Below are 25,587 nucleotides of genomic sequence, written 5' to 3' on the forward strand. Positions count from 1 at the left end.
GTTTTTTTTTTTTTTTTTCCCCCCCAAGAGAATTGGAGAATAACTGACTGGGGAGGGAAGGAATAAGAATAATTGAAAAAGCGTAAGGTTGCAAACAGGATGACAACAGTGAAATCTGATGGATAAGGACTAAGTAAGAAAGTTGTGGCTTGAGAGAGGAGAAAGCAGCAGAAAGAGGGGTCGGGTGAGAAGGTTCTAGGCTGAGGGGGCACAGGGTACGGATGGGCCAGGGTGTGCTGGGAGGGGTCAGGACAGGCTGGACCACCAGCAGGTTGGCCTCACAGAGGGCCCTGCATTGGTGATCCCCTTGACCTGCCCATACTCTTCTCCAGAGGTCATGTGTGGACATGGCCTGGCGAGTGCACGTGCAAGCTAACAAAATACAAACACTCCGATGTTGCAGACAAATTAAAATTTATTGAGACAGACAGAAATGCACCTACCCAGGACTACAGTTAAGCATTTACTATTAACCAAAGAGTCGTGTTCACATTCCAGATAAGTCTATGTGGGAAAGCATTCAGAATTTACTAGGTTTTTCTACTTCGCTATTTCATCTACAATAGGGACAACAAACTGACACTCAGGATTTGGAGGGCTCTCATTACAATGCTACACATTGAACAGAGACAAACATCAGTGACTTTGAGAAAAAGGTATAAAAAGACCAAAACCACCCACTGTAGAAAGGGCTCTTGGATGTTACTGTACAGTGTGGTCAAGGTAAAAACTAAACAAAACTGTAGATGGCATCCCGTGAAGAGGAGAGGGGCAGACCTGGACAGACGTGCTGTCATTCACTGCTGGGCGTGCGAAAATGGGCATAAAGGAGGAGGACCTGATATAATACCTCGAATTCAGTATGAAAGTATTCCCATGCCTAGAATGTTCGTGGAAACAAAAAGACAGTAATATGGTAGACAACTAACCATTGTGGAAGAAAATTCTGGGGCTTAACTTAGATGCCAAGGAAATGGTATCAAATAAAAGAACCATTTATGGAATAAGAATAAAACTATTTACTAAGGAGGTTCCAAAAATGAGCCAGTGAAATTTCAACTCCATATCTGTCTCCAACTAGGAAATGATTATCACAGTACTATTTTTTTTTAATCAAGATTTTTATGTATACTCCATCACTAGCTAAAGGGCTCCTGCCAAAAAAGAGGAAAGCAAAAATTCTTCTAAGGATGAGGTAACTAAAATATCAAATCTTTACTACTTATGCAAAGTACCTTTAAAAAAAATCTAATGCTGTCTTGCCAAAGTGAGGCATGAAAAGTGGCGTTAACGTTGCTCCATTGATTTTGGGTTCCAGTCTTAGGAGGGCTTTTTATTTAATATTTTAATGAATCAAAATATCTTCTTGGAATGTCTCTGAAAATGAGCATCTCATTACCTTCCTGGGAATTGACTGGTGAGCACTCTTCTCCATCATTAAGTTAATGCTAAGGATCTTTAAGTGTCATCTTAATTTGACACTTGTCATAAGATAATTAGGCAAATTAAAATCAGTGTGGTTCACTCTGTTCCTAGAAGTTTCTCTAAGTGAAATCAATTTGTCGATTTTAATTTGTTCTCTTGTGCATTTTTCCAAGCTCAGAGGAGATAGTAACCATGGTTTTCTTTGATGGTCTAAACTGAGATTTTTTTTAGTATGTCTCGATTCTTTTATACATTCAATTGTAATTTAGCTGCAATTAAGCACCTGTTTTCTAAATTATCATCTCAGAGTTTTGTTCAAGTGAGAAAAAAAAAACAACAACAACTGAAACAGAGGTGAAGGAGTTGAGGTCCCAATACAGAGCTTGCCTATGGTTATCCGATACCTAGGGTCCTGGCTGTACTCATGTCTATCAGGCCAAATGAGTTTGCCATATCAAGTAAGTTCATGTCCCATCTGAGCCAAGTCCAGGGATAATGCCACTGCGTCTGGCCAATGCAGGGATTGGAAAATACTAGTTTGAGGTGGGCTGGTAAAGTATAAACAAATAGTTAGTTTGGAGCGGGGGCTGGTCAGCTGCCTCTGTAATCATGGTTTGGCTGAGTATATTTTTCGCCTGAGTTTATGTCGTCTCCTTGTAGACTGGCTGGAGTGCAGGAAGGGAAGAAAAACAAATGTGGGCAAGAGAGCCTTGCTGGCTGGCTGATGAGGGCATCCATGTGGGTGGAAACCAGGTGGGGCAGGAGCTTAAGGCCCTGTACTGAGCTAAATGGGGCCACTTTGAAGACTACTCTTTGGTACTTGTATGGGGGCCAGCTTGATAGGGGGAGAAATCCTAAAGACTATAGAGATGATGACCCTACCAAATTTGGAGATAGACTCTAGTCATGAGTTAACTTAGGGAAAAGAAACGCAATGGTAAAGGGCTTTCTTTATTAGTACCTTGACACTAGTGTCGGGGAAGGGATGAGGGCAGGACTAGCTCTTTAAAATCTAGCCCTAGCTTCCCATGTGCTGTCATGCAGTTCTTTCTAGGCCTCCAGCTGAGATTCTTTACAAATGATGAGCGATCAAAAATCTGTAGAACTTTTATAGCCTCATCATGATGTGTGGATAGAGAGCGGCAAAACTGAAACATTGAGTTAAGCATCCTGAATTTTCTTCTGCTAAGGAACAGCGAGGGACTGTCTTCTCAGAGAGCAGAGGGTATGTGTACATGCCTTAGAAAAAGCCCTTGAGTAGGTAGGAAGGGAGGGGCCTGCCGCACACAGGACTGCTGCAAGCCCGAGGGGGGCTTGAGCTGAAATGAGAGAGATGGCTTGTGAAGCTGCCCACGTGGGAGTCGCATGGCTTCTGCGGGGAAAGCAATTTAGGCAGACAGAGGCTTATCCAAATCAAAGAGGCTTCCAATAACTCTGCTGCCACAGACGGAAGCAGCCTCCTCAGTCTGCGGGCTACAAGTGCCAACTGTTAGTGCAAAAAAGGACTCTGATACACATTTCCTATTCCAGAAATGATGATCCAGGTCTGGACAAGCTGACAAATGTGTAATTGTTTTTCAAATGAGTTTTTAATAGATACCCAAACCCTTTTTTTCTGACAGGTGTGTACAGTCTCTTCTGTACGTACTTACGTGTTTATGTACGTACAGAGAGAAGCATATAGACACCTTTTCTAATAAAGGAGATCAGTTCCCCAAAAGGACTCTTGACTGAATTAAGGCTGTTGTTTGTAGGAAGCCAGATCGAGTAATGTGAAAAACTAATTTGTAATAATAGACCCCAGGGGTGGTGGGGGGCAGGGGGAACAAGGTACAGTGCGGTGTGTTTTCCACAACATCTACAGGACACAAGAAAAGCACTTAGACACGGTAAGGCCGGGAACCATGCTGTACTAACCACCAGTGTCGGTGATCGCGAAGGGTCTTTGACGTTTGAGGGTAGGGGCTCCCTGCGCTGTCAGAGTCCCACATAAATCACATGCTTGTTGCAGAAAACTCACGGGAGGGAAGGAGGCTCTAACTCAGCCAGCCTTCCCCTGTCTAAAAAACAAAACACAACACCCTTTTTCCCACACGCCGTATGCAAAATCAGAATGCTCCGGGAACAAGGAGTTGTCTTCCTCCGAACCTTAGGTTGGGTGGAGAGGGCAACAATGGAGAAGAGGCCGTGTGCCGTGGAGTCTCAGATACAAATGCAGGAACAGGAAGTGACTTGCAGTGTTGTGCGGACCTCGTGTCCTCCTCCTTGTGGGGACTACCATATGTACCCGACCTCGTCTTCTTTCTCGTCGTCCTCGTCCTCATCATCCTCCGTCACTGCCCGGGCGTGCACCCGCAGCTTCCCCGCTTTGTCCTTTGGTCCCAGCTCCCATTCATCCTCTAGGTCATCCAGCAGGACCACAGAGCCGCCACTGCCAAAATCCCCTGAAGTTTCCTGCTCCTCTTCTGAAACATCATTAAGAAGGAAGAAAAGGTCTGAGGTTAGTTTCTGCTTATGCCTCACGACTTGCTTAACTGTAGGGCAGAATCATGCAGTTCACCTTCTGAACATGAGAGCATCCCTGTCTACCTGGCATGGACCACAGGCTTTATTCTGATATGAGCCCCAGAATTCTTGAGATGTTTCTACCTTTTTGGGAGGTTTATCTGAGTCGCTCTTTGCCTGCCACCGTTTCTGACTGTCAAAAACTGTTGTCCAGTTCATTGGTCATAGTGAGCTCCTGGCACTCGGAAAACTAGCTATGCATTATCTCATGTGATTTCAGGGTTACTTTATCTCCATTGTAACCTCACTCACTGTAGACCATAACGACCTCTACAAATTCTTCTGCCCAGATCCTCATACAGTGAGTACCTTTGAGTCACCAGAGGTCATGGGGGGCTGCTGCAGAAGGGCTTACTCACCACAGCTCACAGCACCCTGTTTCCTGGAGCCAGCCAGCTCGTTCCCGTATTTATCCACACACCAGCACTGCCCTGTGCTGCCGTGGCACTGCGTGGCTTTGTAATAGCCCTCCTCGTTACACCGAGGTATGAATGCTCCTGGGAGAACAAAAGGTGCAACTTGAATCAGAGAAGTGCACAGATACTTGAGTTAATGCCCTCAAAAACAGACAAGAGGGCTCACACATCAGACAGGGTATTTACTGCAAAGCCAGCGAGAAAGAATGGCATGCTTGGTTATTACCTAATCAAAATTACAGGGCCCTAGGACTTGCTCAAGGTTAGATAGGATTCCTTCTTGGATGAGTTCTCTTTTTCCCTGTGGTTCTACTCTTATTAATAACTTTTTATTTCAGAAGTTTTTCCAGTTTTATTGAAATGTAATTGACCTATAACTGACACACAGCACTGGATAAGTTTAAGGTGTATAGCGCAATGATTTGACTTATATGTTGTGAAATGATTACCACAGTAAACTTAGTTTACATCCATCATCTCATATAGAAAAGTTTTTTTCCTTGTGAGAAGAACTCTCAGGATTTACTCTTAACAACTTTCATATCTACCATACAGCAGTGTTAACTATAGATATCATGTTGTATGTTATATCCCAGCACTTATTTATCTTATAACTGGAAGTTTGTACCTTTGGACCACCTTCATCCAATTTTCCCACTGCCTGTGTTTACCACCAGTCTCAAAGTTTGTTTTTAGATTACACATACAAGTGATCATACAGTATTTTCTTTCTCTGTCTGACTCACTTCACTTAGGATAATGCCCTCAAAGTCCATCCATGTCATCACAATTGGCAGGATTTCCTTCTTTTTTCTGGCTGAATGATGTTCTTCTCATATATATATATATATATATATATATAAACATATATGAACTTCTTTAGCCATTCATCTGTTGATGAACGCTTAGGTTGTTTCCACATCTTGGCTAATGTAAATGATGCTGCCGTGAATATGGGTGTGCAGGTATCTCTTTGACATAGTATATTCATTTCCTTCAGATATATTCCCAGAAGTAGAATTTCTGGATCATATGTTAGTTCTATCTTTAATTTTTTGAGGAACCTCCATACTGTTTTCCATAGGGCTGCACCAATTTATAATCCCAGCAACAGTGCACAAGGGTTCTCCTTTTTCCACATCCTTGCCAACATTTGTTATCCCTTGTCTTTTTCATGATAGCCGTTCTAACAGGCAGGACCTGGTATCTTATTGTGGTTTTGATTTGCATTTCCCTGATGATTAGTGAGGCTGAGCACCTTTTCATGTACCTGTTGACCATTTGAATATCTTCTTTGGAAAAAATGTCTATTCAGTTCCTTTGTCCATTTGTCAAACTGAATTATTTGTGGAATTTTTTGTTTGTTTTGTTTTTGCTATTGAGTTGTATGAGTTCTTCATATATATTGATATTAACCCCTTATCTGATATATGGTTTGCAAATATTTCTTCTCATTCCATAGGTTGTCTTTTCGTTTTGTTGATTGTTTTGCTGCGCAGAAGCTTTTAAGTTTGATGTAGTCCCACATATTTTTGATCTTGTTGCTTGTGTCTTAGGTGTCATATGCAAAAACTCACTGCCAAGGCCCATGTCAAGAGCTTTTTTCCTATGTTTTTTTCCTAGCAGTTTTATTGTTTCCAGTCTTACATTTAGGTCTTTGATCAATTTCAAGTTAATTTTTGTGAGTGGTGTAAGATAGGGGTCTAGTTTCATTCTTTTACATGTGAATATCCAATTTTCCCAGCACCATTTATTGAAGAGACTGTCTTTTGAATATATTAGTTGATTGTATATGTATGGGTTTATTTCTGGGCTCTCAATTATGTTCTGTTACTCTATGTGTCTATTTTTATGCCAGTACAACCTTGTTTGTTGACTGTAGCTTTATAATACAGCTGGAAATCGGAAGTGTTCTTCTTTGTTCTTTCTTAGAATTGCTTTGGCTATTTGGGGTTTTTGTGGTTTCATATAAATTTTAGGATTGTGTTTCTATTTCTGTAAAAAAAAAATGCTACTGGGATCTTTATAGAAATTGCTTTGAACCTATACATGACTTTGGGTACTATAGACATTTTAACAATATTAATTCTTCTAATCCATGAATATGGGATTCCTTTCATCAATGTCTTACAGTTTTCAGCATAGAGATCTTTCACCTCCTTGGTTAAATTGTATCATCTGCAAACAAAGAAAATTTTACATCTTCCTTTCCTTTAATGTGCTGCTAGAGAATTTTTGCATCTGTATTCATCTGGGATATTAGCTTGTAGTTTTCTTTTCTTGTAGTGTTTTTTCTGGCTTTAGTATCAAGGTAATGCTGGCTTCATAAAATGAGTTTGGGAGTGTTCCCTCCTCTGAAATTTTTTGGGAAGAGTTTGAGAAGGATTGGTGTTAATTCTTCTTTAAATATTTGGTCAAATTCACCAGTGAAGCTATCTGCTCTTGGTCTTTTCTTTCTTGGGAGATTTTTGATTATTGATTCAATCCCCTCACTAGTAACCGGTCTGTTCAGATTTTCTATTCCTTCCTGATTCAATAACATTAATACTTGAGAGAATCGTAGCATTTTTTATCCTTTATATGCTTTTAATGAGTGGCACAATTTTTAAAAATACATCTTTGCTTTCCTGGAATAAATACTACTTGGTCATGATATATTGGATTCAATTTGCTGATCCTTTTGCATCTATGTTACTAAGTGATAGAGGCATATAGTTTTGTTTCTTCAATTTCTGTATCAAAGCAACTAATTTGTAAAGTGATTCAGGTATTTTTCTTTTTCTATACTCCAGAAGTTTTGTATAAAATGAGAATGATCTCTTCCATGGATTCACCCATAAAAATATTTTGAGCCTGGTGCCTATTTTAGGAGGTGACAGTAGTATTTTGATTTAAAATTAATGTGTTTTTTTTTTTTTTTAATCCTGTTGGGTCTTCTTTTTCTTCATGACCCATACTCATAGTATCCTTTTCAACTAGGTTTTCGTAATTGCTGTAAGTTGGTTTATAGCAATGGTTTCCAAAGTGTGGGCCCAGGACCAGCAGCTGCATCATCAATGGGAAACAAACTGCTTAGAAAAGCAAATTCTTGAGCCCACCTCAAACCTACTGAATTAAAGACTTTGAGAGTGGGGCCCAGCAAACTATGCTTTAATAAACTCTCCAGGTGTTTCTGTAGTTCTCAAACTGTGAAGTTTGAGAACTACAAATTTATACTATTCATCTATATCTGAGGTTTACAGCCCATTTTTAAATTCATGAGAGTATTTGAGGCTTTCACATTGTCAAAGTTTTGTCTATTTGATTTCTTTTTGCTTTAGTCTTAACTGTGTTGTCCTTATAGCTTTTTGATTTGAAATTTTAGTTTTGTTTTTTTTTTCCAGAAATGCATTTGAAGCTATGAATGTTCCTCTAAGTTTCATTTTAGTTGCTTCTCTGTTTTTGGCACATAGTGCTTTCATTTTCATTCAGGTCTAAATGTTTTGTATTTTTACTTTATTTCATCTTTGACTAATTATTAAAAAAAAAAAAAACCCAGACATATAAGATTGTGTAACCTCCTTTTTTACTTCTATTTGTATTGTGTTGTAGAGAATGAATATCATCTATGATACTTCTTTGAGATGTTTAGTTTGTTTTCTTTTGTGTAATCTATGACAAATGTCATGTGTGTTTGAAAAGACTGTCTATTCTATGCCTATGTACAGGAATACATATATAAAAATGCTAATGAATTATGTTGTTCATTTCTTCTTTTGTATACTTGAACTGTAAGTTTTCAAGAAGAGGTATATTGGAGTCTCTGATTAGGCTATAGATATGACAACTCCTCCTTGCAGTTCTGTTACTTTGTGTGTGTGTATTTTTTTTAAAATTTTTATTTTATATTGGACTATGGTTGATTTACAATGTTGTGTGAGTTTCAGGTGTACAACAGAGTGATTCAGTTATTCATATACATGTATCTATTCTTTTTCAAATTCTTTTCCCATTTATGTTATTACAGAATATTGAGCAGTGTTCCCTGTGCTGTACAGTAGGCCCTTGTTGGTTATCTATTTTAAATGTAGTAGTGTGTACATGTCCATCCCAAACTCCCAATTTATCCCTCCCCACCTCCACCTTTCCCCTTTGGTAACCATAAGTTTTTCTATGTCTGTGAGTCTGCTTCTGTTTTGTAAATAAGTTCATTTGTATCATTTTTTTCAGTTCTGCATATAAGTGATATATGGAAACAATGGAATATTACTCAGCCATTGAAAAGCAACATGGATGGACCTGGAGATTATCATACTAAGTGAAGTCAGACAGAGAAAGACAAATATCATATGATATTGCTTTATATGCAGAATCCAAAAAAAAAAAACTATACAAATGAACTTATTTAGAAAGCAAACAGACTCACAGAATTAGAGAATGAACTTATGGTTACCAGGGGGAGTTAGTTGGGGAGGGATAGACTGGGAGTTTGGGACTGACATGATCATATGGTTTTTATTCTTCACTTTGTTAGTGTGGTGTATCACACTGAATGATTTGTGGATATTGAAAAATCCTTGTGTCCCTGGGATAAATTCCACTTTACCATGGCATATGATCCTTTTAATGTATTGCTGGATTCAGTTTGCTAGTATTTTGTTGAGGATTTTTGCATCTATATTCATTAGTGATATTGGCCTGTAATTTTCTTTTTTGTGGTATCTTTGTCTGGTTTTGGTATCAGGGTGACAGTAGCCTCATAGAATGTGTTTGGGAGTGTTCCTTCCTCTGCAGTTTTTTGGAAGAGTTTGAGAAGGATGGGTGTTAGCTCTTCTCTAAATGTTTGATAGAATTCACCTGTGAAGCCATCTGGTCCTGGACTTTTGTTTGTTGGGAAGTTTTTAATCACAATTTCAATTTCAGTGCTTGTGATTGGTCTGTTCATGTTTTCTATTTCTTCCTGGTTCAGTCTTGGAAGTTTCAATTCTTTCTACGATTTTGTCCATTTCTTCTAGGTTGTCCATTTTAGTGGCATATAATTGCTTGTAGTAGTCTCTTAGGATCCTTTGTATTTCTGTGGTGTCAGTTGTAACTTTTTCATTTCTAATTTTATTGATTTTCAGCCTCTCCACTTTTTTCTTGATGAGTCAAAGGGTTTATCAATTTTGTTTATCTTCTCAAAGAACCAGCTTTTAGTTTTATTGATCTTTGCTATTGTTTTCTTTGTTTCTATTTCATTTATTTCTGCTCTGATCTTTATGATTTCTTTCCTTACTACTAACTTTGGGTTTTGTTTGTTCTTCTTTCTCGAGTTGCTTCAGGCGTAAGGTTAGGTTGTTTATTTGGGACTTTTCTTGCTTCCTGTGGTAAGACTGTATTGCTATAAACGTCCCTCTTAGAACTGCTTTTGCATCATCCTGTTTTCATTGTCATTTATCTCTCTCTCTAGGTATTTTTTGATTTCTTCAGGGATCCATTGGTTGTTTAGTAGCATATTGTTTAGCCTCCACATGTTTGCGCTTTTTTCCAGTGTTTGTTTATCTTATAGTTGATTTCTAATCTCAGCACTGTGGTCAGAAAAGATGCTTGATATTGACTGCAATTTTCTTAACTTTACTAAGGCTTGCTTTGTGACCCAAGATGTGATCAATCCTGGAGAATGTTCCATGTGCACTTGGAAACACTGTGTATTCTGCTGCTTTTGGATGGAATGCTGTATAAATATCATTTAAGGCCTGTGTTTCCTTATTGATTTTCTATCTATCTATCTATCTGGATGATCTGTCCATTGATGAAAGTGGGGTGTTGAAGTCCCCCACTATTATTGTGTCACTGTCAATTTCTCCTTTTATTTCTGTTAGTATTTGCCTTATATATTGAGTGCTCCTATGTTGGTTACATCTATAGTTACAATTGTTATAATGTTACATTTTGTTTTAAAGTTATGGGTATACCAATTGATGACATAACAACATAGTAAATGTAACATTTCAGCAAGATAATAATACCTCTTTCTCTTAAGAATTGAAAACAAAGTATTTGCTCTTGTCAGATTTTCTCAGTCTCTGTCTCATAATAAATGAGTTTGGCCCAGTCACATTTATGGTGATTACAGATATGCGTGTTTTTATATCTACCACTGTATTTTGTGTTTGCTATCTATCTTCCCCCTTTCCTGCTTTCTGTTGAAATGATCAAGTTTTCTTTATTCTGTCTTCCATAGGTTTAAAAACTATATATTATTTTTCCAATATTTTTACTGTTACCTTAAAATATGCACTGAGAAGCATATTTTTCTTAATAAAGTCTAAAGTTAATCTATATTTTCTTTTATTCCTGAATAAACCAGACACATTTTTCTCCCTGACCCCAGCAGTCTGAAATTTTAATTCTACCTTGATATCAAAACATTTTTATAGTTCATATTTGTTTAGATTTAGCAGCATGCCTTATTTCTTTTCCACATTGTATCTCAATAATTCCTTCTGGTATTGTCTGTCTTCTGCATATTAAAACCTTTAGTAAGTCTACAGTTAGTAAGCTTACTGAATCTGTGGTTTGAGAATATGTCTGTCATCACACTTGGATGATCACTGAGATAAATTTAACATTCTAGGTTCAAAGTGATTTCCTCTCAGCACTCTGAAGATAATATTTTCTCTTCTTAAATCAGTGATACCAATCTGATTCTCACTCAACTGTAGGTAATATTTATGACAGTTTTTAGTTTTCATTTTTCTTAGGGGGCATGTGTGTTTGTTTGATGATTGTGTGCTCATCTACTATGGGACAATTCTCCTCAGTGTAACCTGAGTAGTAACATTAATCAGCCATGTGTAGATGGAGGTTTCTGCTTACCACTGGCTTCTACTGCCTAATTTTATTTGTGATTATTTTAGAGTGACTGTGTTTTTAAATTGACCTTTTATTTTATTTCATAGAACAGATCTGGAAAGAAGAGTGGCATGGCAGACAGTAACCTCAGATCCAGCTGATTGTAGCAACTGCTCACCAAGCTATTCCAAGATGACCACGTTCTCAAAGATCACAGCTAGGAAGTTGCCCCCAGAAAAATCCCTCCTAAGTGACAGGTAAGTAAGTCTGCTGGTGCTGCAATCAGAAGTAGTGACCATACTCTTAGTTAGTTGCTCAGCCAGCACCCCTGGTCTTGAGGGAACAGAAGGAAGGACAAAAAAAAAAAAAAGCAGATGCTTTCAATAACCAAGAAGCAGAGAAGTTTTTGAGGACAAGTAGAAAGCTGAGGAAATGCTGATCCTCCTCCTTGAGCTGCAGTTGGAAAACAAGAGCAGTTAATAGACCAAAAAAAAAAGCATACTGGGTTGAGGCCCCAGGTTGGTAGGAAGCAGATGCTGCTCTATATCTATAATGTAATATAGAATTACCATTTTTTTCTAAGTAGGCAGTAATTATAACTGACTATAATTTGTTATTGCTAGGAATCTGAATGCCCCTGAATACACATGTGTTATATTAGGAGATTTCCCCATGCAAAAAATAATTTGTAAGCAGAGAAATGGTATTTTTATGAGTCAGCTAGAATAATATCCCTATGTGGGGAGATGTGGTAAAGTGAGCTTTAAACCTAGGTGGGATTCACAGTAGGAAAAAGATAGGCCTTTCATTCCTGTGAACTGGGGAAAATAAAAGATGAGACATTTTATCTGAGGCCACCTACTTTAAAAATATTATCAATGAAGCAGTAAGAAGATATCCATGCATCCAAAAATAGTACTCTCTATTAGTTCTCTTAAGCACATCACTCAAACCCAAAATAACCTCGCACATGGAAGAATCAGATCATTGAGCACAAGTCCTTGCACTGGAGGAAAGCCCAATGGCAAAGAGATCCAGAAAGATGCTTTTATGTCTTCAACGCTGGAGAAGAACCTACACTCAGGTCCAGATCACAATGACTTTGGAGTTCTTGGTGAGCTGAAAAGGGTGTTATCAGAAGTGGAAAGTCTAAGGCAAGCCAGTGAAATAAGTAATTTTCAAAAGTAGAAGGAAGGGAGTAAGATGCATTTTGAGGTGGCACAAACATCAGATGAAGAGGAATGGCCAGAGTTCACAGACCAATCTGCAAAAAACGTGCCCATTTCCTTCAAGAAAATAGATAAATGCCTGAAATGGCAGGCTGTTTAGGCGGTGAACCTGCTTCTGAATGCTTAACAAGAATAATTCGTGTTGTAGCTGTCAGCTCTCTTTTTAAAAAGCAAGGGAAGCAGTGCAGCCTCTTTTTTGGGCAATGGCCTGGTCTGCGTGCTGCAGAAAGGAGGGTTTGGAGCTAAAGGGAGCCTTCAACAGCCAGCATTTGTTACCTTTACCTTGGCCACAGATTTGCATGTCAGGGAAAAAACACACTCGCACAACCCACTTGCTTCCTTCCACCTCAACATTTGGACAAAAGGTAAGAGGAGAAACGTAGAGACAGGGTCCAGTGATCATGCACATGAAACAAATGTGTTTAAGTGCACTCGAGTCCTTGGACCCTGTCTGATAAATTTAGAAGGGACTCAGCTCATCTTTCCTCGTTGAATGGACAACTTGATCTGGAGAATATAGGAAATTCTATAATTTAGAGATCTTATCATTTTAACTTGGAAGGAACACTTGAGAGGTCCGTTTAATGGCCGTACGTGAAAGAAGGAAAAGCCAAGATCAGGGAGGGGTTAGCTCGATTTCAGCCCTGGTGACCTGCCCACTGGTCATGGGCTGACCTTTGACGTCTCCTCCCGCTGATGGCGCATGCAGCATTTCTCAGCCAGCTAACTGAGCCTCAGAGATGTCCTGTGGACTACCACATATCACCAGCTTCCTGGAAGAGCCCTGTCTCAGGTAAAATGAGGCATTTCTTTCACAAAACACTGGTCCCTAATTGAATAACCATGGCTGTGCTCAATATTACAAGAGACACGGATGGTTTAATTAGTTGTTTAAATGAATGGCAAGAAATGGTACTTACCCAACAGGCTTTTCCCCTTGCTCAACTTCTGAATCCTGTTCATTTCATTCTGGCAAGGGAGACCTAAAAATAATTTATGAAAGTCAGTTTCCAGATGGTAAGGGATATGATCGCTAATGATTGGCTTCACTCTTGACATGAAATGTAGACAATGACACACCTGGCAGTGGAATTACTCCATCTGCTGTTACTATGCAGCAAAACAAATTCAGGCCATTAGTGGCACTTATTTTAAAAAAACAACATTTTATACCACTAGGTACTTAAAATAGTATTTGGGGCTACTTGCACTGTATAGGAATCTTTCTTCCCACCACCCATTCAAGCAAATACCAAGTGTCTCGTCGGTGATTTCATTATTTACTTCCTTATATAAAGAAAAAAAGTCTCTTATCAGCCAAGACTTCTATGAGGTGAGAACCAGGATGATGATAGGTTACTAGTGGGTACGTGTGTTGAATCCACAGACTGTGACAAATACTTAATCTACCCCAGGTCTTACTGCAGTATAGAAAGACGATTAGAATGGCTACTTCCGACCTCATGGCTCACTACCCCAGGAAAGTAAAGCACAGGCCTCAAGGGACAACTATGAAGATACAGAAGAGATCCAGAGGGACAGAAGGGTGACACCTTAACTCTGGGCTTTGCCACCTCCTAGGTAAGTACTTTGGGCCTGTCTCTTTCTGTCTCTCAGCCTCCAAGTCTTCAGTGATAAAACAAACATGTGTTATTACAGACGAGCTCAAAACTGTCCATTCTCAAGTGAAGGGCTGATACAGTGGGAGCCACATGGCTAAAGTAGGGCATATGAAAGTGTGGGGTACCCTTTTGACTTCCACTCCAAGCAAAAAGAAAGGCGACCTCACTAATCTTAATTTTACTGTGACCGGCCTTTGCAGATGCTGTGGCTCTGCTATCTGCTCATGGTTCTCCAGCAAAGACCATGACATTTGGATTCTCAGGGCACTTACCCTACCTCTGTAAGCACAAGTGTGGGGTCTGCAGAAGGTACCTGACTGCCTATTTACCTCTGTTACCCTTCGGATTTCACAATGCCACCTGGTCTTGCTGCTTATTCCTTGAGAGAAACTGACTACCAAATACATGTTTTTGACTTCTGGGTTTACGATGATTTCAGAGTACAGGAGAAAGATACCACCTGAAACCAACAAAAAAGAGCCCAAACTCCATCTTTGATGATTAAAAGTAGCATCTATAGCAAATAATGAACATTTTTCACTGAATTCTCAGAATGCACCAGCGAATGTTTTAGAACTTTCTCCTAATTAATTTAATCTTTACAGTCACCATATGAGGTAGGTACAAATGGAAATGCTCATCTCACTATGAAGAAATACGGAGAAAAAATCTTTAGGCGTTTAGAAGACTGCTCCTGAAGAAGCATCACAATCATAAACACTCGCCCAGTTTACTAGGAAGAGAGTTTCTAATTAATTGTCAAGCCCCTTTCTCAAACTGTCCTATAGTAATTTTAAAAACTCTACTTATTGAAAGATAAGTAAAAATGAATCAAGACTGAGACCTACTCAAAATGCTGCAAGAAAAAGAGAGGAACGGACAAGAAAAAACTTCAGATGAAAAATTTGTAACAGAAAATGTATGCTGCTGAGAAGAAAATATTTACCAAAAATTCTAATGAAAAAAGACCATCTACAAGTATTTTAATGCACAGATGATACAAAAGCTCAAGGATATAAATGACATAAAAAGAGGAAAATTAAGCCGTTAAAGAAAGGAAGGCTATATCTGAAGCAACAAAACTGATGTGAAACATCCATGTGACTGATGAGGAGACTAAACACGTGGGACAAAAAAGTTTTAATTCTAGAGCTCAAAAGAGCATAACATGTCTCAGGAAAAAGCGATTGATTGATGATATAGCCTGAGCAAAACTAAAACATGTCCAAGGAAGTTCATATCCGTGAAAGGTAAAGAATCCTTTTGGCTTCCAGGCAAAATGGTCACAACACCACCAAAAGGGAGAAAAATTCGTATGGGTTCACTCTTTCAGTAACTACATCCAGGGCTAGGAGAATAACGTTAAGGTATCAAGAAAGCAAACTATGATTCCAGGAATCATAGCATCTTTGCTTCTGTATAAAGGAAATTTATATATTTTCAAACATTCAAAGACTAATTCCCATGAGAACTTCTGAAAAAACTTCTAAAACTTGGCAATAAAGAATGATCTCAAAACCAGTCAACACGAAGAGTTTAAAAGTGCTCTTTAAAAGCTTTATTGGGCCAAAGAGGTACCCAGATCCTTAAATGTAGAATATCTACAAATTAACCATAATAAAAATACAAACTATGAATACCTATGGCCTATAGCTAAAGGGGAGACGTACACAAAATAAGAAAGAACGACAACAAATTATTTTGCTCAACTCCTCCTAGATGCCATTCTTTTCCATAGGTGGGTCCTGGCTCCCTCCCACAGTTGCTGAAAGGGCAGCCTATCTGGAGACATCGCATGTGGCTAGGGGCTCAGCTGTGTCTCGTGGTTAAGGCAGTTACTTCCCTCTCAGGGCCCCGGCATTACACCTCCAGGTGAAGTATTAGCAATGAGGCTTCACTTCACTCAACCTCAACCTGGAGCTAAAGCCACATGAATTTGTATGAACTCAAGCCCAAAGCTATCATTAAGCTTAATGCTGAACCACCACAAGCATTCCTACTGAAGTAAAAAGCATGGCTATTATTTAACATCGATTTGGAAGAACTACCTGATGTGATTAGAAAGAAATGAGGTATAAAAATTGAAAGAAAAAATTATCACTATTTGCAGATAATATGACTGCACACCTGAAAAATTCAAGGAAACCAACCAGAAGAACTATCATAAATAAAGTGAGGATTTAGTATGGTGGCCGGGAACAAATTTAATAGTGAAGCAATCACCAGTGAGGAAATATAATGGGAAAAAATGGATTTTGTCTATACTGGCAACAACAATAAACACAAGGGAAGTATAACATCTGTGAAAACAAAACTTGTAGCTTGCTGGTTAACAGACAAATCCTGTTCTAGGATAAAAGGGTTCAATATTATATAGCTATCAACTCTCTCTAGATTAATCTAATTTTGCCTGATTCTAAAAGAAATACCAGTAAGTTTTTTTTTAATTGAATAAACTGATTATAAAATTCAAAGAGTTCAAACATATAGGACATATAACAATATTCTGAAAAAAGATTAATGGTAGGAGAGAGTGGTCCACTAAATAATAAAACATGTCAACTAGTAGGACAGAGCACCCAGGAATAGACAGATAGAGCATATAGGAGTTTTATATATGATAGAGGAAGCATTTCAAACTAGTGGGAGAAAGATGGGTTAGTCAATAAATGACAAATGGGCAAGTGGACAACCATCTCAAGGGATCGGGGCTGGGACCCTACTTGACTGCACACACACAAAAAACTAAAGTGATAAAAGACTTCAATAAACAAACAAAACCCCACAAAGGTACTAAAGAAAACAAAAGAGAATTGCTTTACTATCTCACAGTGGGAAATGCCTTTCTAAGCTTAACATAAGCCTTATGGCTTCTAAGAAGCCCCAAAATAAAAGATGGAGAAATTTGACTATCTTAAAATTTTAAATTTCACCCTAGCAAAAACGCACATAGTCAAATTTGGGGAAAAAATCTATTTGCAATACATATGATGAGACCAATTCCAATGTCTTAGTATAGAGAGAGTTCCTACTAAAAACAGAAACACATAAGAACCTAATCTGAAGAAAATGTACAAAAAACAAAGACATTAAGGATCTTACACTGACTTTGGGAATTATGTAGCAAAGGTTCCTACGCCCGTCTTACAGATGGAAAAGCTGAGGCACAACAGTTAAAAGATTTTCCTAAAAGGAGGAGTGGAATAACACACTCCTTAATTATGCTCCTGGGTTTTCCCTACCATGCTGAAAGTGGAGGTCAATGAGGAGAAAAGAGCGTTTGCTTTATTCTCTAGCTGTGTCTTTCTGCTTGCTGATCCCTATCTCCCCAGTACGTGATAGGGGGCCCTTCCCTGCACAGCATGGTGGCCTTGCCCTCTGGGCCCCACCTCCCTCCTGCCTTACCTCCAGGCTTCTGGAAGCAGTAGCACCACTCATTGTTAGAGAGCTTGCCATCCTTGAAGGAGTCACAAGAATTGAAGAGAGGCTTGATACAGGGCTCGTACTTATCCAGGTAGATGGCGTTGATCTCTGAGTGGTCAAGCAGGAGGTCATAGTTCATGTCCAACTTGTTGAACATCCAGCCCAGGGAGTCCTTGCAGATGGGAAGGATGCTGGTGTCAAACCCTGTAGAGGGAAGGACATGTCTCAGCTGCCACCAAGCCCGCTCTCGCCACCTGCTCCCCTGATGCTTTCCCCCTCCACGGGTACAGTCTCAGCAGCCCTCTACCAGAACATGTGGTGGTGGTTGGTTGGTTTTTAAATGAAACAATCTAAAATGTGCTAAAACAGAAGTCAGCTTTTGAGGAGAATACGTTCTAAAGGGAATAAATCCCCAATGCTAATTTATCTGTGCTGTAAATAGGGGTTTTCATTTACCAGACTTGCTTAAAACAGGGGATGCCTGAAAGGAAGAGTACAAACGTGGTGAGTAAGAGGACTAAAGGATAATACTGCAAACTATGCTTTTATATTGAGGGAAAAAAACTACTTGAAAAACCAAAACAAAACAACTATCGTAAAAGGATGGCAGTGAGATGAAACTCTGTGGCATAATCCAGAAGCACTGATTATATCCCAAAGGACTGTTCAATCCAAGCAGTCTGAACATTAATGGGAAAACAAGCCAGGGTACCTGCCTCTGTTCCCCATTTTTCTTTTCTGCAATCCCCTCAAGAGATACATGACATGGAATCATGTATGACTCAGAAAATTATTTCTTTTTTATTTATTTCCCGGGGTGCGGGGAGGAGGGTTGGTTTTCTTAAAGAATTATTTGTTTCTACAGTGGAAACTGTATGCACTCGAATAATAACACTTGGCTTAACACTCGGGATACTGAGTATACTGTAGACAAACCCCAGAGAAGGCATGCCCCACATGTAAAACTCATCTTTCTTTCGGAATCAAAGCACCGGGCAATGTTAAATTATTCCATAATCTGGATTTCTAGGACTGGTTTTATTTTCCCCAGAAATATGATGAAAAGAGTTCACTTTTGTGTTACTGAAGGCACTCTTCTCAGCATTTTATACTTAATTATCTCACTGAATCCTTATAACAGCCCTAAGAGATGATGCTTTTATCCTCCCTATGGATTACAGACAAGAAGCTCAAGATTTAAGTTACTTGCTCAAGGTCATACAATTGTGGGGCTGGAATTCAAGCCCAGGTGGCCCAACCCCGAGTCTACATTCTCAGTCCCTCCTCTCCCAGGGCTGCCTCTTCTTCGCATGACACAGGCGCCTCCTACCCTGAGGACATCCAGTTGGCTTGGGCGCCAAGTTTAGGGATGAGCAATGCCAGGGCTGCTGCAGTGACTGTCACTGAGGATCCTGATGGGATCGATTGACCCTCTAGGGTTCTAACCTACAGCCTGCTCATCAGGCTCTATGTGCCTCACCAGGGACCCCTGCTTAGTCAGCAGGATGTAAGACAGAGAGCAAAGCGTGCCCACCCTTTCAAGTAGCATCTTTACAACAGGGTCTTTGCCGTCCAGAAGCCAGTAGCCTAAGTGTTGCACCTTCTCCCCTGAGCTCTCACAGAAGCCTGTGCTTCCCCTCATTGTCGGTGCCTGTAAATTAGACCCTAAGCTCCTGAGGGCAAAGACTCTCTTGTTCCCTTCAGTAGCCTCAGCCAGTACAGGCACACAGCAGGTGCTCCACAGAAGAACCTGTTGAGAGAAGTTTTCCAGCTACTGCGAAGTTTACTTACCCGTTCCAACATGAAAAAATCTTTCCATTTTTAAATTTATACCTTTTGATATCTTAAAGCACATCTTAGAAAAGATCCTGATTTTCAAGAAGAGAGACTATGGAACATCATCTGGCCTCTTCTTTGACTGAAGGTCATGACTGAACAATCTCTGTGATGATGATGTCCTCAGGGGCGACTGAATAAAGGAAGATAATTGACTCTGACACTAAATGGCTCCACACTTTTGTACAGAATATTTTATGTAATATGTGTCAATGTTGTAGGATATTACCATTTTAATACACAGGAAAGGGAAATTTTAATACTGCTGACTGACCACCGAAAAGAAGTGCCAAGCTGGCTGGGCAGTAGGCTAAGGTCAAGCCTACCCACACCTATTTGGAAGGCTCTAGAAAAGAGGCACCTGCATCTGATATCCAGGGGAACAGAGCAGCCCTTCTGGCTGGCCCCGAGCTCATGGCACTTCTAGGGTTCCGTGGTTTTTGTTCAGAAAGCCCAGGGACTCAGCGGCTCCTGGAAGATCCCTGGGAAAAGCTTCTAGAGACTATCTATCTATCTGTGAATTAACTGTCCACAAACTCCCAAGGAAACCTTTGGCGGGGATGGAAAGAAAGACTCTTACATCCCCCTTCCCACAGATACAACCCCAGGACCCACTCTTTGGACACTTAGCATTTGCTTCCCAGAATCTACCTCTCCCTTAAGGTAAAAAAGATCCAAACTGGTGAAAGAATTGTCCACTAGTATCAACATTCTCTACTAGTATCTCTAGATGGCTATGAACAGCAAAGGATAAACCCGAAATTAAGAAGATCATTCTAATTTGGGCTGAGGACCAGATGCTGGTTAAACTCTGGGTCCCACCAATTGCCAGTATCACTTCTTACCTACTTAGTTCAATCCAGGAGCATTACATTCAGAAATCCTGTCCACACAAGTGTGGCATCAGGGATGGGGTGAAATACTCTCTGCTTTAAATTACGTGTGTTTTTATATTTTGACAAATCAATATAAAAATCTCTACACAGAAGAGGCCGTGGCAAAGCTCCACGCATCTCAACAACTGTATTGTTGAGTAAGCCGTTCTGTGCCAATCGGCCACAGTGTGCACGAGCTCGCCCCTAATGGCCTTTGCGTTAAAGGCAGTGAGAGGCTCCGTCAAGGTACAAACAGGCAGACCTACTCTGAGTTTTCTCTCCAGCTTATGGAGAGGCTCTGGGTATGGTCTCTGCCAGTTCAGTGATGGCGGAGGGAAAACTTGTCTGGGAGTTTATCTATGGAAAACAAAATGCAATCTGATTAACGTCCATAAAGCTAAGTTATCAAAGATGTTTGCTACCGTGTTGCTTATAATAGCTGAACATTAGGAACAACTTCAAACCTCCCAAATAAAGGTCTAATTACATAAATTATGTTGTATCTATACACTGAGATTCTATATAGTGATTACAAGGCAGAATACTACTCAACAGCCTAGAAAGATAGTCATAGTGTATTGCTGGATGATAAAAGAAGGCCGTAAGACAGTCTGTAAAGTGTGTGTGTGTGTATACATACACACACAGACATAAATATTTTTTTCTACGTGGCAAGGAAACATTTGAAGTATATGCCATGCCACGACGTGCTTACAGTTGTTAAAATGGTGTGTTTCTATACATTTTTTAATTGAAGTGTGGTTGATGTACAATATTGTGTTAGTTTCAGGTGTACAGCATAGTGATGCAGTATTTTTGCAGGTTATTACAAGATAATGGCTATAATTCCCTATGTTATAGAGTATATTGTTGCTTATCTGTTTTATACACAGTAGTTTGTTGTTTTGGTATCTTTACATATACTTAAATGTATTTTCCAACAGGACTGTACTAAACACATGATAATTTTGCAAGCAGACTTTAAAAAACATAAGTTGTTGTAGTATTTTCTCGATTCTAAGGCATTTCCCTCTCCTCCATATTTTAATGTTTCTGAAACGGGGGCATATTTCAAGTCAGTGTATACGTTTAACTTAGTGTTTCTTTTAACAACCGCATCTCGGGGTGGTCCATCAACGACATCCAATAACTGGGGAGGGAATGTGGTGTTTAAAATGAGATAAATTAGCGAGAGTAAAGCGGTCTTACTGCCTTGGGCTGTGTCGGAGCTGGTGGGCTTGACGACCCTGTTTGCATCCTCATGAAGGGCTCCAAACCAGTCTTTGAGCCGGGACGCGAGGTTCCTCAACTCCTTGTCCGTGCAGGCTGGAGAAAAGCAGATGGAAGAAACAGTGAGTCCCTGGGCCTTCTCCTCTTTTGAGCTCTCTACTCTCAACGTGGGATGCTCCTAACAGACCTTCCTCTCCAACCAGGATACAGCTCCTTACGCCACTGTGAAAATGTCCCAAAGATGCTGCTCTCACAGGTACAGAGTATGACAAAGTGAGAGCCGAGACGCCCATGGCAAGCAGCACCACGCACAACTGAACTTGGACTGCCTTGGCGCTCTGAAAGCAAGCTGGGATGGCCTCGCGATCATGCACCAGCCTCCAAAAGACCGTCACGGGTCCCTTTTGCTAACCCGATCAAACTTGCTATTGCAGTTGCCAGAGAAGATGTTTTCCACTGAACTCATGCCAAGAGATTAACATTTAGGAACAGCTAATGCTCTTAGGGAAAGGCTGCCTGGGACACCACAAGATCCCAGTAAGAGCGACTCTCAAGTTTGCTTTAGCCCATGTTTGGGCTTGTGGATGTGGCTTATGGTGCCGGCCTTTGAACAGACTGACTTGACTTTCCCCTGTGGACAGATGGATGCATTGTCCCTGGAAGAGTCCCTTCTATATGCAGCCCATCTTTAGCTATCCGGCTCATCTTTTAGGGTATGATAGAGCAAGGCCAACGAATACTCCTGAGAACAAGAAGAAAATCCAGATGGGTGGATGGGTAGGTGGGTGCAGGCTATTTGACAGTCTCAGAGAGAGCTAAGACTGGAGGAGAGAAATCCCCAAAGGAGAGACAATGGTGCAGAGGAGGGAGCTGACTTTCCCTAGCTGCCTGATTTTACCCTAATTCTGGGTGCTGAGAATTCTGACAAGGGGTCCAGGCAGTGGGCCACTCCCAAGAGGCAGAAAAACCAGCAATGCATTTAGCGGTTGTTTGCATCTGGAGGGACAGGAATTAGAGAACTGAGGAGGTAAAGCCTCAGTAAATAAGAAGTGAACCCCACAACTGTCAGTTTTCCCAAATTCTAAAGCTGCAGGAGTCAGGCTGTGAAGCCAAGCAAGCCACATTACAATGCAGAGCCAGGTTCTGAATGTCTCACGGTGCTGACAAGATGTAGATTAAGGCTAGAACCTATCAGTGCGGAGAGACCCCAGTGGAAGGCACGGGGGTAGTGACGGATGAGCAGAGGGTCTCACTCAAATTCCCATCCAGCCTTCACTAAGTGCGGGCTCTCACTCAACTGAGGCGACCAGCCCCCATCTCAGCTACAAAGGGATGAATCCCCTCCAGGAGACAATACTATGCAGAGCCTCTCCTCATTTTTATAGTTCATGTCTGCTTTCAGGAAAGCCCATCTTTCCTGAGCCTGGGGCTTGGTCCTTGATGGAGAACAAGAGCCAAACCTCCCAGCCTTCAGGCAGGAAAGGACTCTCTTGCCCTCCATCTGAGGGGAGGTGGTGAGCAGACCCACACTGGGTCTGTGCAACCTCAGTGCACTCATGTCTGCTTCCTTCCTTCCAGCCAGGAGCCAGAGCTAAACTCTGTAAAGCATGGAGTGTGTGGCCATTGTTTATACGCAGGTTGCTAACGACCTCAAGACAATACCTGGTGTTCAACAACCAGGACACGACTGTATCTTAAAACACCAGGCAGGCAATGGCACTGAGGACCGTCTGGAGAGGCAGCAGGGTATATAAGGGCTCTGGGGTCTCACTGCCTGCTGTGAATCCCAGCTGGACCACTGGCTGGGTGACTCAAGCCAGCCACTTAACCCCTCAGCGCCTCCATTTCGTCACCCGTAAACTCAGGGTATCATTATGTGACTATAAATTAGATGAGGTGTGTTAGAGGGCTTAGCAAAGCACATGGTATATAGTAATTACTCAGCATGTGCCAGCTATGATTTTTATTACCTCTACGATTGTTTTTATTTTTAAATTGACATCTTATCGGTAAGTTTAGAGCAAATAGAACAGCATTCAGAAAACCAGTAAGATAAATATACCTAAACACAACTGGCTTTGGCCATACAGGGAACAGGTGAACACACATACCTGTGCTATCCAACACAGTTACCATGAGCCATATGTGGCTATTTTCATTTAAATTAACTAAAATGAAATAAAAGTCAACATTTAGCTCCTCAATTGCACCCACCCCATTCCAAGTGCTCAGTAGTCACACTCAGCTAGCTAGCGAATGACTCCATCTGGGAGAGCGCAGATACAGACTATTTCCAGCACGGCAGAACGTTGTATGGCGAGCGCTGGATGAAGTTAGCTATCCCTTTGGGATTTCCAGCTTTTGGAGGTCCATCATGATATCCTGACACGCAAGCCTGTGCCTCCCGTCCTTCCCTCCAATCTGTGGAGATTAGCTGAGGAAGGAGATCACAAGCTCGCTCAAGCTGGGAACCCGCATCTCATGCTGAGCCACGTGCACAAATAGGAGGAGGAGGAACTGTGGCTGATGGAGGCGCCACACGGCTCTGCCAGGTACCAGGACTGGCCCCCGGGCGCAGGCCCCCACTAACATGCTTATCGGCCCCAACTCAGACCCTCTGGGGAATAGAAGGCCCTCTTTTCTGACTTTTCAGACAGTGCACAGCTCTAAACAGGAGAGGATGTGGTCTGCTTTTCCGAGGAGAATGGGCTCTACAGTCAATCTCACATTTGGAAAATGGAAAATTAATAGCATCTATTTCTTCCTGATTGCCACGCACACCATCTATTCTAAATGTTCTTTGAGCAGAGAAAATTGCCAAGTCAACTTGCAAAGGAAATGAATCCCCATCTCACACTGCAGGATAAATTAGTCAGTCATGTTTAACTAAACCCTGACAGATGTGCAGTTAATCTACATCTTTAGAAGACGGCTGAATTCCCAGCCGACTTCCCAAAGTACACAGGCTTTGGATGGCTGATGGAATCAGGGGCTGGAGTCTTGAAGGAGGAAATCTGTCGCTCAGGGAGAAGTCCTCAAGCAGGACGCCACTGGCCTGGGTAGAGAGAGATCAGAAAGCTGAATCGGAGATAGGAGGCGCTCAATTACTGGGCCCTGTTCATTCACAGTGTCCTCAACCGAATGGTCCTTACAAGGAGAAAGTCAGGCACAGTCTGCCTGGAGCCAGATATATCCCAGAGAAAAAAAATAATCAAAGACGACAGCACACAGAGAACTATTTGCTCAGATTTGGTATTCTAGCCATAACAGGCTGGCAATGGGAGAAAAGCGCTTGCCTTTTAAGATGCCTATTACAGCCCCTGATAAAGGTCGGAAAGGAGGATTAACGCTTTGAGAAAGAGGGGACCCGAAGGGTACCTCTCACACACTCGGTTCCTTCCTGGGGGAAAAGTAATTTCTGTGTGGAGGAAACCATAAGACCACATCCACCTGCCGTCTCACACTCTGCCTGGAGGTGGGCAACTCCTGTGATTTCTAGATGGGTGTCTGACGGTCTCTCCACTTCTGGTGAGAGAAGCAAGGTCCTCAGGCAACCGGCATCAGATCGTCAGAGGGAAAGATGCTTCTGCCTTGGGAAGGGATCTGGCTCGGTCACAGAGGCCGGGACTGGATCCCTGTCCACTACCTTAGCTTCCCAAGTGGTGGGCGCAGTCAGCGCCCTGCCCTCCTACTCTCCATTCTCTCCCCTCTCGCCCCCAGCCCTGGCTTCAGCTCAGTTTTAATTGCTATCATCCTCCCAGTCGTCTCTGCCCAGCATCCTCTTCCTCAGTCTTTCCATATCTGCCTTCCTGTTCCTACAGGTTAGTCTCCACCTTCCTTCCATGATCTCAGTCTGCCCAGCATGGCTGGTGTGTTGGCGGCGTCTCGGAGATCCACTGACCCCAATCCCCGCCTCCTCCCGTAGTCAGAGAATGGCCCTCAGAGCCTCAGGGCAAACACCTGGGCCTGATGTCCTGGACTCCCGCGCAAAGTTGCCTGCTTCTTGCTAGCCCACTGCCAGCCCATGGTGCCACCATGACCTCCCACCACCAAGACAACGGTAACAGACTCCTAATCGGTCTCCCAGTCTTGCTCCCACGTTCCCTTCGCCGAACAGCAGCCAAAGTGATCTTTCTAAAATGCAGATTTGATC

General features: G+C 41.3%; 1 protein-coding gene across 1 annotated transcript in view; it reads right to left on the minus strand.

Annotated features, from left to right (window-relative positions):
• Positions 1–397: 397 nt before the first annotated feature.
• Positions 398–25,587, minus strand: part of SPOCK1 (SPARC (osteonectin), cwcv and kazal like domains proteoglycan 1) — a 550,861-nt gene continuing 525,671 nt past the window's right edge. The window contains exons 7-11 of the mRNA XM_082379674.1: positions 21,414–21,530; positions 17,476–17,697; positions 13,369–13,431; positions 4,350–4,487; positions 398–3,890 (exon numbers count right to left, since the gene is read on the minus strand). Of these exons, the coding sequence (XP_082235800.1) occupies positions 3,700–3,890; positions 4,350–4,487; positions 13,369–13,431; positions 17,476–17,697; positions 21,414–21,530 (731 nt within the window). The 3' untranslated portion in view covers positions 398–3,699. The remainder of the gene's footprint in view (positions 3,891–4,349; positions 4,488–13,368; positions 13,432–17,475; positions 17,698–21,413; positions 21,531–25,587) is intronic.

The sequence above is a fragment of the Balaenoptera borealis genome (genome assembly GCF_965194805.1).
Source record: "Balaenoptera borealis genome assembly, chromosome: 2".
In the NCBI taxonomy this organism is placed as follows: domain Eukaryota; kingdom Metazoa; phylum Chordata; class Mammalia; order Artiodactyla; family Balaenopteridae; genus Balaenoptera; species Balaenoptera borealis.